Here is a 12,816-nt window from a genome sequence, read left to right as displayed (position 1 = left end):
TATAAAACTTAAGTTGTCCAAATGAGTCAAATCAAGTAGATATCTTTCAACATTACAGTCTTTTTAGTGCCAAAGTTCCTCTTTTTGTTACTATACTTCCACTGCAGCTCAACAGGGAAACACAAAGAGGGAATTTGATGCTAAAAAGACTGTAAATGTGTCAGATATGCACCTCATATGACTAACTCAGACTGCTGAAGCCTCATATAAGCTTCAGATTAAATATTCATTCTCATTCATTATCATCATTATGTGTACAGCATTATGCTGCATTATACTGCTTTGTATTTTTATTGCACATATATTATTCTCACACATTATCATTATTATCATAATGTGTACAGCTTATTTTTGCATTTTACGTTTTTTCAAATTTTCCTGTATTGTGTTGCATGCTGACTGTGCTACGCTATGTGCCTCTGCAAATTGCCCCTGAGGGACAAATAAAGTGTTGAATTGAATTGAATTTAAATGCATTTTTGCACAAAATGACTGCATGGACACACTGTGGATTTTGGCCTCCATCACTTACACTGAAAGCACATTTGAAGGAGATCTTTTAATAGCCAGTATGAACAGGAGGAATGATTACAGTGAGGAAAACCTCTTTCAGTGCTCATATGGACACTTGACTGTTGTCTAAAGACAGACTTGAAAAACTATTGAACCTGTCCTTCAAATGAAAGCAGATAGTGTTTACTTGTAATCCCTTTGCCTCATAAACCTCTCGTAGCTGTCATAGTGGAAGTGCAATCTTCTTCTCTTTAGTTCTTGCAGTGCACCTACTAGAGATCACCTGTCAATCTTCTGTCATCTTTTCTCCTGGATTTTCATGTTAATGTACCTTGAGTTTCTGTAAGTGGTGCATTCTTACTTCTATGTTCACCCATAGTAGCTCTCACTGTTCATGCTAACGACCCATTTCTTCAACAAAATGCAAATGTTAAATGCGTTATCTCCTGTGCACCAGAGATTTTTTTCTAGGAAAGACCTTCTAGACAACTCTACAGTCAGTGCTAACATTTTCATGAACAATCTTGAAGGTGGATCACTACAGTATTGTGGTAATCAATGATAATGACAAGAACCCTATAACTTTATGAAAGTTAGCCTGCAAAAAGATAATGATGGCAGGAAGATGATAAGAAGAACTTTAATTGTGCAATAACCTTTGTTCAGTTACCTTGATGTCTCGGTGTGCTATCTGATTATCATGCAGGTATTTGAGTCCCTCCAGGATCTGCCGTGTGTAGAAGCCGATGGTGGGCTCGTTGTTTTTCAGGGGTCCCCACTTGGACCTCAGCAGTGCAGACAGACTCCCTGGACACAACGGGACAAAGTGCAACAACAATCAATACACTCAGTCTGACCTGAGATTAGCAGCACAGTTCTGATTAGTCTGCAATTCAGAGTCAGTATGCAGTGCTCTTCTACCTCACTACTGCTGCAGAGAAGGTTTTAGTGAAGACTTTGACAAAATATTAAGAGTAAATATTGGTTTTATTGTGCTTGGACTGATTTTATGGTTTTGGAACTATAAAGAGCCAAGACTGTTCACTGACATGGAAGAAGAGTGTTTATTTTTGTAGACTAACTTTTAATTATTCTTGTAAAAGACGTACAACACAACAACATCTACAGTATGTCACAGTATATTCTGCATTACAGATATTTCCAGAATTCAGATGTATTAATTTTAGAAAACAAAATCTTCACTAAAAACTTTCTAAAACTGAGCTATGGCAAGATTTTAAATTGATGTATTTAGAAAAACACAAAAAAATAACTAATAAAAACTACTTGATGAGTTTGTGCAATAAAAACTATCCAATCATTTCATCCTCCTAACAGTCAGACCGTGACGTCAGGTGTCTCACCTCCAGGCACCTGCTCCATGAAGATCTTGATGAAGCCGTTCTCGCTGATGGAGCCGAGGTACTGGACGATGTTCTTGTGCTTCAGGTGCTTGTGGAGGGCGATCTCCTCGTGGAGGGGCTGAGAGTACCTGCCATGAAAACAAAAACAAGACATGAAAACACTGTTCTAGTCTACAGCAGACAGGAACACGTGACAATGAGATGCTTTCAGTCCAACAAAACTGGTTTCAAACTGTGTATGGATAAAGTTAAAGTACACAACACTGAAGGAGGTGAACCACTAAAGAACTTAGTAAATACTAAATAACAGACAATATACAGTTTTCTCTTTTTATCATCTCTATACATACAATTCTTTGTGGTTCTTTATCTCCCTTTTGTGAGTTTCTGAAGGCTTGGAATTAAAGTTTCCTGTTAAGTTTGTTAAAATGATTAATTTGTCAAAGATAAGAGATCCCAATTTTATTGGAGAATGTACTAAAAACTGTAGATATTGTAGATTTCTTGATTTCACATTTGGAGTAGACACTTGCAGAATGTTAGACATTAGAACATGACATTACCTATTGCATTTACATCAAACTACATAATTATTAGAAGTAAACTAAAAAAAGTAAGCATTAACTTAGTAGTCTACCAACTACTACATTACACAGAAAATGATATTAAAGCTGCACTAACATTCAAACAGAAATCTAGATTATAGCTGCAACTAATGATTATTTTCATTATCAATTCATCTACCCATTATTTTCTGGATTTTAATTGTTTGGTCTAAAAAATGTCAGCAAAACACAAGTCCCCAAACCCAAGGTAGCATTTTTAATTGTCTTATTTTGTGCGACCAACTGTCCAAAACCTAAAGATATTCAGTTCACCATCATCAAGGATGAAGAAAACCAGAAATTATTCACATTTGGGAGGCGAGAACAGTGATTAATTGTTAAGAAATTATTTAAATGATTCATTGGTTATCAAAATAATTGATTTTCTGTCTAGTGACTGATCAACTCATCATTTCAGCTCTAACCTAGATCAAAAACTAACTAAATAAAATAAATCTTAAACTATAATAACCTGAGAAATGACTGAAGAAACTGTAACTGTGCCTTTTCTTTATGGTGACATGGATGTACATGTAGGTTGGGTACAAACACCAGACTGTGAACCAAAAACCTAAAGAATAAACCCCAAAAACAAAAGACTAAACGAGGAAAACACTGAAACTGAATCTACCAGAACAACAGTTACCCTTGAACAGTGAAAGAATGCCTGCCAGCAATTCAGCTCCCTGTATGAATCACATCCTCTCTCTCTCTCTCTCTCTCTCTCTCTCTCTCCCTCTCCCTCTCTCTCTCTCTCTCCCTCTCTCCCTCTCTCCCTCTCTCTCTCTCTCTCTCTCTCTTAAGATTTCAATCCACTCCTGAATTATTTACCAAAATTCTCAACTCTCTTTGCAGCCGAGCACTCTGCTGACTTGCTGATGTGATGAGTGGAAAAAAGTGTGGCAGTGGAATCATCTAGTCTGTGAGAGTCTTGCAGTATGAGATGAGTAAGTGGAACTATGCAGAGACAGTGGTGGGAATATGAGGTGGAAAGGGTGGGAGGAAGTCTGCCTTCACGGCTCTCCACTAACCAGTCACTCGAGTGGATACCAGCCCAGTGAAAGCCAGAAACCACCAGGGACACTGCTGATCTGTGCTTCACGCTCTCGGTTGGAGGAAAGCCGCACTTTTCTTAATGATGATAAATAACAGAGCTGAACAGGAGGAGGCATTAACAGCTGAGACACCTGTTAACATTCAGGCTGTAATTTAATCATAAAAGTGTAAAATTTGTCTTGAGAGCAGTTTCCCATCAAAAGAGGTTATCCACTTCTGAGCATGAATGTGTGTTATGGCAGCCTGCCAATTACATTATGAAATGTTTTCTGTGCAAATACAACATTTGGGTATGATGAAAGAGGAAAAGACGATGTGTCACTGAAAGTATTAGGATTCATTCACAGATAGTTGCATGAAATCTGGCCAATAGTTTTCAAGAGAATTTGTCAGCGATCAATGACCCAGTTCCAATATCCACCCTCAAGCCCGAAGCACTGCTCCCTCACAGACTTAAAAAAACGTGAGCCAAACGTCACCAGTGACATCAGTGTAAGTGTTTAAGTGGAAAAGGGTGTGTGAGGATTTGACTGGTGATTTTCTACATTTTTCTTATTGTCATCAAATCTCATGCAGAGCCAAACCAACAATGAACTCATCCTGTATCCAAAGCCTGATATATCTTATTCCTCTGTGCCGTAAACCTCCGTTGTTGTCCAAAAACTTTGTTAGCTTGTTGCTACATATCACAACCTCTTGACTTTGCACAGAAGTTCTTTGAGAAATTAATAATATAGACTGAAAACATGACATTGTTTGATAGCGAGGTGAACAATACAGAAAAAAGACATTGATACTTACACTTGTAAGTATCATCACATGACTGAACAAATAAGGTAAAAATCCTCACAAAAATGTTTCTCCTGTGCGTCTTTGTCTCACCTGCTGTCTCTCTCAGGAATCTCTTTGATGGCCAGGCGGACCTGGTTGCTGAGGTCTCGGCCCGCGTACACCACTCCAAATGTGCCTTTTCCCAGAACCACCTTCTCTCCGTGCTCATCGTACTCATAGTCGTACTGTGGAGACAAAGGCAGTAAAATGATACAGGGATGGTTATAAAGGTATGATTGGGATCTCGGCTTCTGCTGCTTCGATTTTGACCGTTCTTTTTAAAAATCTCTCTGTAGCAAGTCTCTGATCATTATGAAAGCGCAATATTAAAATTGTGGCATATGCCTTTAAGTCATTAAGTTATCTGAGTTGCTGCATTTTTATTCAATTAAAAGATCGTTTTGGTCTTATTATGTTACTGAAATCCAGCTACAGTATATAAGTATTTCTCAACCTGAATAAATCTGCACATTATCAATTAATTACAATGTAAACACTAAAGAAAGCATGGCATTATTGTTCCTTAGCCTTCAAACATTTCAGAATAATCTTCAACCTGCAAATCGTAAGTTAATGCATCTACTTCCTGCTTTTCTTTAAACTGGATCGTATCATTTTTCACCATTCTTTGTAAGGATTCAAACACTTTCCCTCTACTTTTCTGGCATATTTGTGTTGGACAAATCTAACAAATTAGTGCCTTTTTTCCCTGCCAGACAATCAATAATCTCATTCCTCTTTTGTTAATTAACTTCAGTGGATGGTCTGTTCTTTGTTATCAGATTACTTTAAACCTGTCACATCGATTCCTCTTGGAGAGAGAGACCTAATTAATTAACTTTTCTGTCTGAAACAAGTGATTAGTGTTTACAGGAAACAGACTTAGGTTTTAGGACAGATTATGTTGTAAAGGCACATTTGAGGCTGGAGACAAACAGACCGTGAATTTAGGCTTGTGTTGGACAAATACAGTTATTAAACGAGCTCTGAGAGAAACCTGTTAGACATTTGATCTTTGCCATGCGGCTGAGTCAAAGAGGGTGTGGCAGCATTACGGGCAATTAGCTTGTGTTTTCCCGACGCTCTGCTGGAGAGACAGGTGAATGCAGCAGCAGGTGTCTGTTCTGTACTGTCAAAGCTTTACAAAGCACACAACCAAAAATCCAGGTCTTATCCCAGCAGGTTACTGTTTATTTCTGTGTGTTTGCAGCTGAGTTTCAGTCCAAGTCATTATAATGCAAAATGTGATGAACTAGAGTAGGAAAACAAGATGGAAAAAGTGATCAAACAAGTTCATATGAGCCTGAGGGAGACATTCTGCAAAAAAAAGTGAATACAATGCATCGACATAATGATGTCATTGCAGTTGAATATGTTATATTTTTTTGCCTTTTGTCGTTTAACAGAAGCATGAAAAATAGTTAGCTGGCACTTGTCTGTTAAAAGATGGTTTTCTGGTAGACGCATCATTTCAAGTCCTTTTGATGGAAACCCCTACATTGCATCATATTTCCTGTGACATTTCAAAAGAAAAATGCACGGCAGAAGCACAACAGGATGTAACAATACAATGTACAAAAACAAACAAATAGTAAATATTTTCTTGGCAGGAAAAGTTATGGATTTAGCCAAATCTGTGCTAGAGGAAAATCCAGTTGAGAAAGTGTTTATAGATGCAGGAAATGTCATTTTTACCATGTAAAGCGATTCAAAAAATGCCCTGTATCTTAAGGGAATATGGTATTATTTATACATGTATATGAGGCTTTACTGCGTTTAAAAAAGCTTTATTAAATAAAATATATGGGCATAAAAGTAGTGGAACTGTGGGCCTGAGTTCAGATATTTGGGTTGTTGTTGAGATTGGTTGTTGGTTGGTGGTGGAAATGCACCACTAGCTCTGGTGCAGGTTGAACCCGTGACTGAACATGAAGATGGAATTTTAGATCAATTTAAAGCTTCAAACAAAACTCTACAATATGTAAATATAACTTATGTTTATAAGTCTAAAAAGCCTTTCTGGGCCAATCAGAGAGTGAGAATCCAGTCTCCAGCTGACTCACCTCTAAGCCGTCGGTGTCACAGTCTCCCTCCTCTGGACCTTTCCAGGCCTCCTCTGTTATGCTGTTGACCAGGTCACAGAATCTGCCAAAGAGAAGCCCGGTCAGTCCAAATTACAGATGACTTTGAAGTCATGTAGCTGAGTATAGGTACATAAAAGTGTGTTTTTATAAAATAAATAAAATTAATAAGCTTAAACTTGATATTGAAAACATTTAAAAAAGGGACCATACCAGTTGTTTTGTATGTTGTAGGTAATTTACAGCTAAAAAATCCTCCTACATTATGTTTTACATTACAACTAAACATTTTGCAAATTTAAGTTTAACAAATTTGGATGTACTTTGTCTATTGTGCAAAGGATCCATTGACTTTCTTCATTCATTTCCAATCTATTAGCACATTTTTGAAACTTGAGTTGTGTTATCAATCACATAGAGAACAAAATCTTCATTATTTTTTAGCTAAAGCAACTTCACAGTAGTAAAGTGTTTACTGTGCCGACATTTCAAATCAAGCTAAAACACAAACACATTGCTATGATATTTTAATGGAACCAGTCCTAGAGTCCTGACAACTGCAGTATAAATATCTCCCTGTCTTTAAAATATCTCTCTAAAATATTGCAAAAAATAATCATGGCTCGAGTATCAGCCTTACATTTTTTATCCAGAGTGAATCACATAGATCCATTTAAAGTACAGAAGCTGCTCATGTAGCTTGAGAGCCATTTAGTACATATTGTGACTGAGTGACAGTATTTGGCTGCTGGTCTTATCTAGGAGGGGTTGCAGTATGTTTACATGCACACCTCCCACACATAAACATACAAATAATGACCTCTACCACCCTCTCCGCACACAAGCTGTGAATTAGCACGTTGCCTCGTCATGCTGTCACACATGGCACGCCTGCAGGTGCTCCGCGATACACGTGTGCTTGTGCATGTGCACATGCCGATCACGCATATGCACAAGCTATATCAGACTGGATCTCTTCCTCTTCCTCGACCCCTTTTTGTCTATTTCTTCCTTCCTTCCTTCTCACCACATCCCACTGTCGCTGCTTTTCTCTGTATCATAAGGAGAGCAGGCATGACAACAGCAGGCATGACTCACTGACTCTCACCCTCCAGATAATAGAACTGCAAGTGCTCGGGAGCCTCTGATGTGAGACTCACAAGTCTGAACACTCAGCGCTTCACTGAGCAGCCAGCGAGGAACACAACGGTGTCGAAATTGAACAAGGTGTGTTTGTGGCGACAGGGAGCTGCGAAATTTCCCACCTGACTACTGAGCCAACATGAGTGCCTGAACTAGGGAGGGGTGCAACTACAGAAGAGATAAACTCACTTGGACAGGAAACAGTTTATAGTCTTTGTAGGTCGACATAAAGGTTTTACGATCACAGTAATTATCAAACTGATGTTCCAATGAGGGCAGGTTTTAAGAAACACAACTGGGGCTGCAACTAACGATTATTTTCATTATAGATTAATCTGTTGATTGTTTTCTCGATTAATTGATTAGTTGTTTGGTCTATTAAATATCATAAATAACTACTTACTATTTAAATTACTAATCGTTTATCAATTATAAATTGTGAAAAATCTCTTTGGCTTGTGTTTATCCTTTCTATTTGGTAAGAATGGAGTTGCAAATGTTTGGTGATCCATTAATAAATGCTTAATAAGTTTTTAATAAATGAATTTTGATCCAGAGATGAGAGTTTTCACAACCTGTCAACAAAAAGTTGTTCTTATTAACAGCTTATAACTGATCAATAATGCCTTAGTAAATGATTGTTAACCATTAATAAAGTGTTACCGTAACATTTGACTTACAGTAACACAACTGGAGGTCTTAATTTAACTTCCCACTTATGTGACCGAACAGAACAACAACCTTTAATAAGGTTTTCTAGGTCTTCTGGAAAAAGAGGTAATTTGTAGGTAGTGTGTGTAAAAATCCAGTACATAACCCATTTTTCCCTGTTAATGTGATCATTATTACATTATTGGATTTGATAACTCAATTAGTAAAGTAGCTGTTTTAGCCACATTAGCCACATTTATAGTTTTTACTAAAACATCTTCACAAGTATTGGATGAACTGTCATGAACTTTTGGTCCACACATTTAATGTCCCTCTCAGGATGAATCTTTATCACTCTGGTGACCCTCTCACTTCCCATCTATTTCAATACTTTGGTTTATGACCAAACACCTGCAAAACTAATCACATTCCCATCAGCCTCAGCAGTACTTTCTGTTTAGTGCTAATCAGCAAATGTTAGCATGCTAGCACGCTAAACTAAGACGGTAAAAAAGATAAACATAACTTTCTAAACTTCACGATGTTAGTTTTGTATTTGTGAGCATGTTAGCATGGTTACATTAGCATTTAGCTCAAAGCACAGCTGTTTAGTTTATCCATTAACAATTATAACTTATTTTATTTATTTTTTATTATGCAATATATAAAATAATTATTATAACAATAACCACAGAAGATTTCCAGCATTATATTCAAATCTCCTTTTTCAGAGTGCTATAGTTAAAATTGTGAAATGGTGACAGTTTCACCGGCTCATAAAACCCAATGATATATAATTCAAAGTAATGGGGAGAAGGTGTTAAGCAATTCTTATCACATCAAGAGAAGATTTATGGTGTAAACGCAATTATTATTAACTAACTGATTTTAACAAAGCACTTCAGCTTAATGATGTCAAACCAACACAGAGAGATTGAGAACAGACCTTTTACAGTGCATCTCTGTACAGAAGTAGATCTGGAAGTCCTCTGCATTGTGAAGGACGTAGAGGAAGGCACTGCGCTCGTCAAACTTGGAGATGCTGAGGAGAGACGGTCCACAGTTAGTCACACAGTAATCCCATGAGAGCAGACGTGACTCACAGAATGAATGAAGCCTTTCACTGGACTCATGACATCAGCCATCACATCTCTGCTTTGAAATAAAAGACTGCTTGTCACTGCATATGCACGGCCACTCCATCAAAACATAAACCCTAGCAGAACATGCCAACAACAATACATCTTCCTGATATATACATTATGTAGTATGAGTATGAGTACGAGCTGCAGCAGTGATGTCCAGGAGAAAAGCAGAAAACCTGCGATTTGTAAAGAAAAAAGAAGTTTTGAAAACTGTCAAATGAAATGAGTTTTAATTTTAGCACAAAAGGTTGAGAAGCTTCAATTCAACAACTAAATGTAAACTTTCATCCACCGGGATGCTCATCCAATTCTTAACTAGTGTGCCAAGGCCAGAGCTGGAGCCAAGCCAGATAGCCAAGCGCCTGTATGTGTGGTCGTATTGTTGCTTGCAGCGCTGCTATTGTGTCCCGCTGTCTGTCTGCAGGCTGAGTGGGCACACAGAATGAGTCGTTCCCTAGCAACATGTGAGTACAGCCCTCCACTTCTCTGAGCTGACACTGAATTCCTCTGAGGGCCGTGGAAAAGGAGGCTCAGAGCAAGACATCATAAAAGCTGTCTGTGGTATTAATGGAGCACTCTGGCACAGTTAGGAGCTGTGAGAGGTGAAATGGTGGTAATGTACATGTCTGAAATCTTCCTGCTGTGATGTTACTTACATCTTTACATTGTATGCATTGAATAAAATGCTTTTAGCAGTTACATGTGTCCTTTACATATATGAATATTAAACATAAACATTTACAGTTAGCAGCAAATCCACAAATCTCTTCTTGTTTTTTATGTGTTACATATTATATTTAAATGTTTCCTTTATTTCAATATTGCCATAAATTCTTCTTTAACAAAACTTATACATTTTCAGATTTTGTTGACATTTTCAGAAAGGTGATAATTCTACTATAAGTTTATTTTTGAGGTCATAGTGGGTGGTGCTGGTGGTGTAATGAAGTGCACTATATTGAAAAGTGTGTATTTTTTCCGCACCATTAACATACATGAGGGGGGCAAAATATTAGGAAATGCAAATGTATCCTGAAGGAGACCGAAACATTGAGTATCATTGGAGTTATGTGTGTGCTGCTTTTTCCACTTGTTACCAATATTAATGCTAAATCAATGAAAATGACATAATTTAATGTCTTATAATTTTAATGTTAATCCTTGATACTTGTCTAATGGGCTGCACTCTGGTGAAAAACTGACTTCTTTTTCTCTTTATGGTAGAAATAATTCAGTGCATTTGTCAGGTAAACGGTAACTTTCAGAGAGTTTTTTCCAGTCCGCCATCTCCGCTGATAAATTTAAACCAATCACCCTCTGGAGACAGGTGTGAGGTCATTGTCACATCACTCAGCTGTAATACGAGTGTGTCAGTAAAGACGGCCGCCACTGACCTGACACCTCGTACAGACGTGGCACTGAAGTTCCACTCATGAATCCCCTTTTGCTGCAGGACAGATCAAAACAAATAACATCATTACAGCTTTTGGGAGATGATACATCAGTGCGTCCCCTGTGGGATATAACATGCTGACTGACAGCAGCATTAGAGCATTGGTAACATCATCTAAAATATGCTGATTGATCATTACAGTAATAAAAAGTCATTAGTGGTTTTTATTTTATTAGCTAGAGGAAATGAATGAACTAAACTAAATGAAAATATGAAGCTGATGTAGCAGGTTCACTCAGATCAATTCATGGAAAGCAAACCACTTCTCTTTACATGCTGTGTAAGTAAGCAATAATGCACTACAGTATGAGAAGATAATCAATAATGCAGAGACACAGAACTTCATGACAGGATCTAACCAAAGATCATAAAACAGGAAAACTGAAAATCATCAACAATTTTACAACTAGCAATCGCAGTGAGCATCTTTGGTTTAACCATTTACCTAACATAAAGCATCAGTATTGTTGCTATGGTAACATGCAGCTGATAAAGGCTGAGTGCTGATTCAGAGCCGTATTTAACCTGTAAAAACTGAGGTGTACCAGTACATGATTTTAAAAGACACTGCCATACACTTACTGTAATACATATTTGAAGTAACCTTATATATTATATGTCATTCCTATTTATCACTGTGAATTCTATTATTCTATATCCTATAGTTATTATACAATCCCGTTTTACTATTATTATTATTTCTTATATGTATACATACTTCACTTTTGTCACTTTAACTACTGCTTCACTTTAGTTGCTGTACTACATACATGTTATAATGTCACTTGTTATATCATACCATTCCTATATTTATTACTGTATATTCTATTATCCTTTGCCTATTAAGGCTAAGCAATAAGAGGAACTGTTGGGAATCAGTCTTGCACATATAAGTCATTATTGCACATTAAGCACATGTATGCACTAAACTGCTTATAGCTTCTAATTTCAATTAGTTGTACAGTATGTTCTCCAGTCTTTGAATGTGTATATATATTTAATTTAACTTGGGTGCATGGGTAGTTTTCCCCATTTTTATATTTTTATTCCTGCTTGTTCTATCCTTTATGGAGCTCCTATACGTGGTCTGTTTATTTTCTTCTGCTGCTGTATTACTGAAGATCAGTAAAGTGTTATCTTATCTTCTATCAAACCATACTGCTGTATCCAAATTGAGACAGGTAGTGTGAGAACTTTAAGTAACAGAGAGAAACTATGAATTTTTGAGTGGGAAACTCATGAATGATTGTTTGGATGTTTTACAATTGCACATTTGGTTTATGATGATTATTACTAAAATAACTAGAGGAAGAATATTTCAACTGTAAAGTACAAAACAAAATTTGGAGGAAAATTGAACAAACGAAGAAAGAAAAAGCGGAATCGGGGAGTCAAAGTTGTTGAACAACATATTTTACTGCGTCAGACACCCACCTTGTCATCAGGAGCAACATGCCAGATAGACACTGTGTTGTCATCCACGTCTTTGTTTATGGACAAATATGAAGGCTGGTACACTTTAGTGGGCTCCAATATCAACACCTGGGGAAGAGATGAAACTTGTGTTGTATAATTTGTTTACCTTTTGTTTAGCCAATTAAAGTTTGCTGAGCATGCATGATGCTTTTCTGCAAAGCCCACACTTTGTGTTGAATCTGTATGGGGGTTAACTCGGCTGGAGTCACTTACAGGGAATCGCACGGAGGACACATCTTTTTTTGTTGCCTCCACCAGAAAGTCCATCCAGAAGTCCACCAGCTCCTGTTTGGGGGCCGGCTGGTCCATGCCAGGCTTCTTGAACTGCTGGTAGATCAAGATGGTCTCCACCAGAGAGCACAGATACCTGAAGTCAACCAGAGAGACAAAGAAATAAAACAACCCATTTACCCACTGTGCCCTGAGAAAAACAGCATCCAAATCTCTATTTAACTTAATGTCAGGCTTCCCAAAAAAGGCAGATAATTATCTGGTAGA

At 37.4% G+C, this 12,816-nt stretch overlaps 1 protein-coding gene across 4 annotated transcripts in view; it reads right to left on the bottom strand.

Annotated features, from left to right (window-relative positions):
- map3k5 (mitogen-activated protein kinase kinase kinase 5) overlaps nt 1-12,816 on the bottom strand; it is a 72,766-nt gene that overhangs the window by 14,824 nt on the left and 45,126 nt on the right. For all 4 annotated transcript variants that reach the window (XM_042390612.1, XM_042390616.1, XM_042390614.1 and 1 more), the window contains 8 exons: nt 12,532-12,685; nt 12,277-12,384; nt 10,784-10,836; nt 9,191-9,286; nt 6,433-6,514; nt 4,421-4,554; nt 1,878-2,005; nt 1,184-1,320 (listed from right to left, as the gene is read on the bottom strand). In XM_042390612.1, the coding sequence (XP_042246546.1) occupies nt 1,184-1,320; nt 1,878-2,005; nt 4,421-4,554; nt 6,433-6,514; nt 9,191-9,286; nt 10,784-10,836; nt 12,277-12,384; nt 12,532-12,685 (892 nt within the window). The remainder of the gene's footprint in view (nt 1-1,183; nt 1,321-1,877; nt 2,006-4,420; nt 4,555-6,432; nt 6,515-9,190; nt 9,287-10,783; nt 10,837-12,276; nt 12,385-12,531; nt 12,686-12,816) is intronic.

Source organism: Thunnus maccoyii, chromosome 17, assembly GCF_910596095.1.
Source record: "Thunnus maccoyii chromosome 17, fThuMac1.1, whole genome shotgun sequence".
NCBI classification, from domain to species: domain Eukaryota; kingdom Metazoa; phylum Chordata; class Actinopteri; order Scombriformes; family Scombridae; genus Thunnus; species Thunnus maccoyii.
This window is presented reverse-complemented; position numbering and strand designations above follow the sequence as displayed.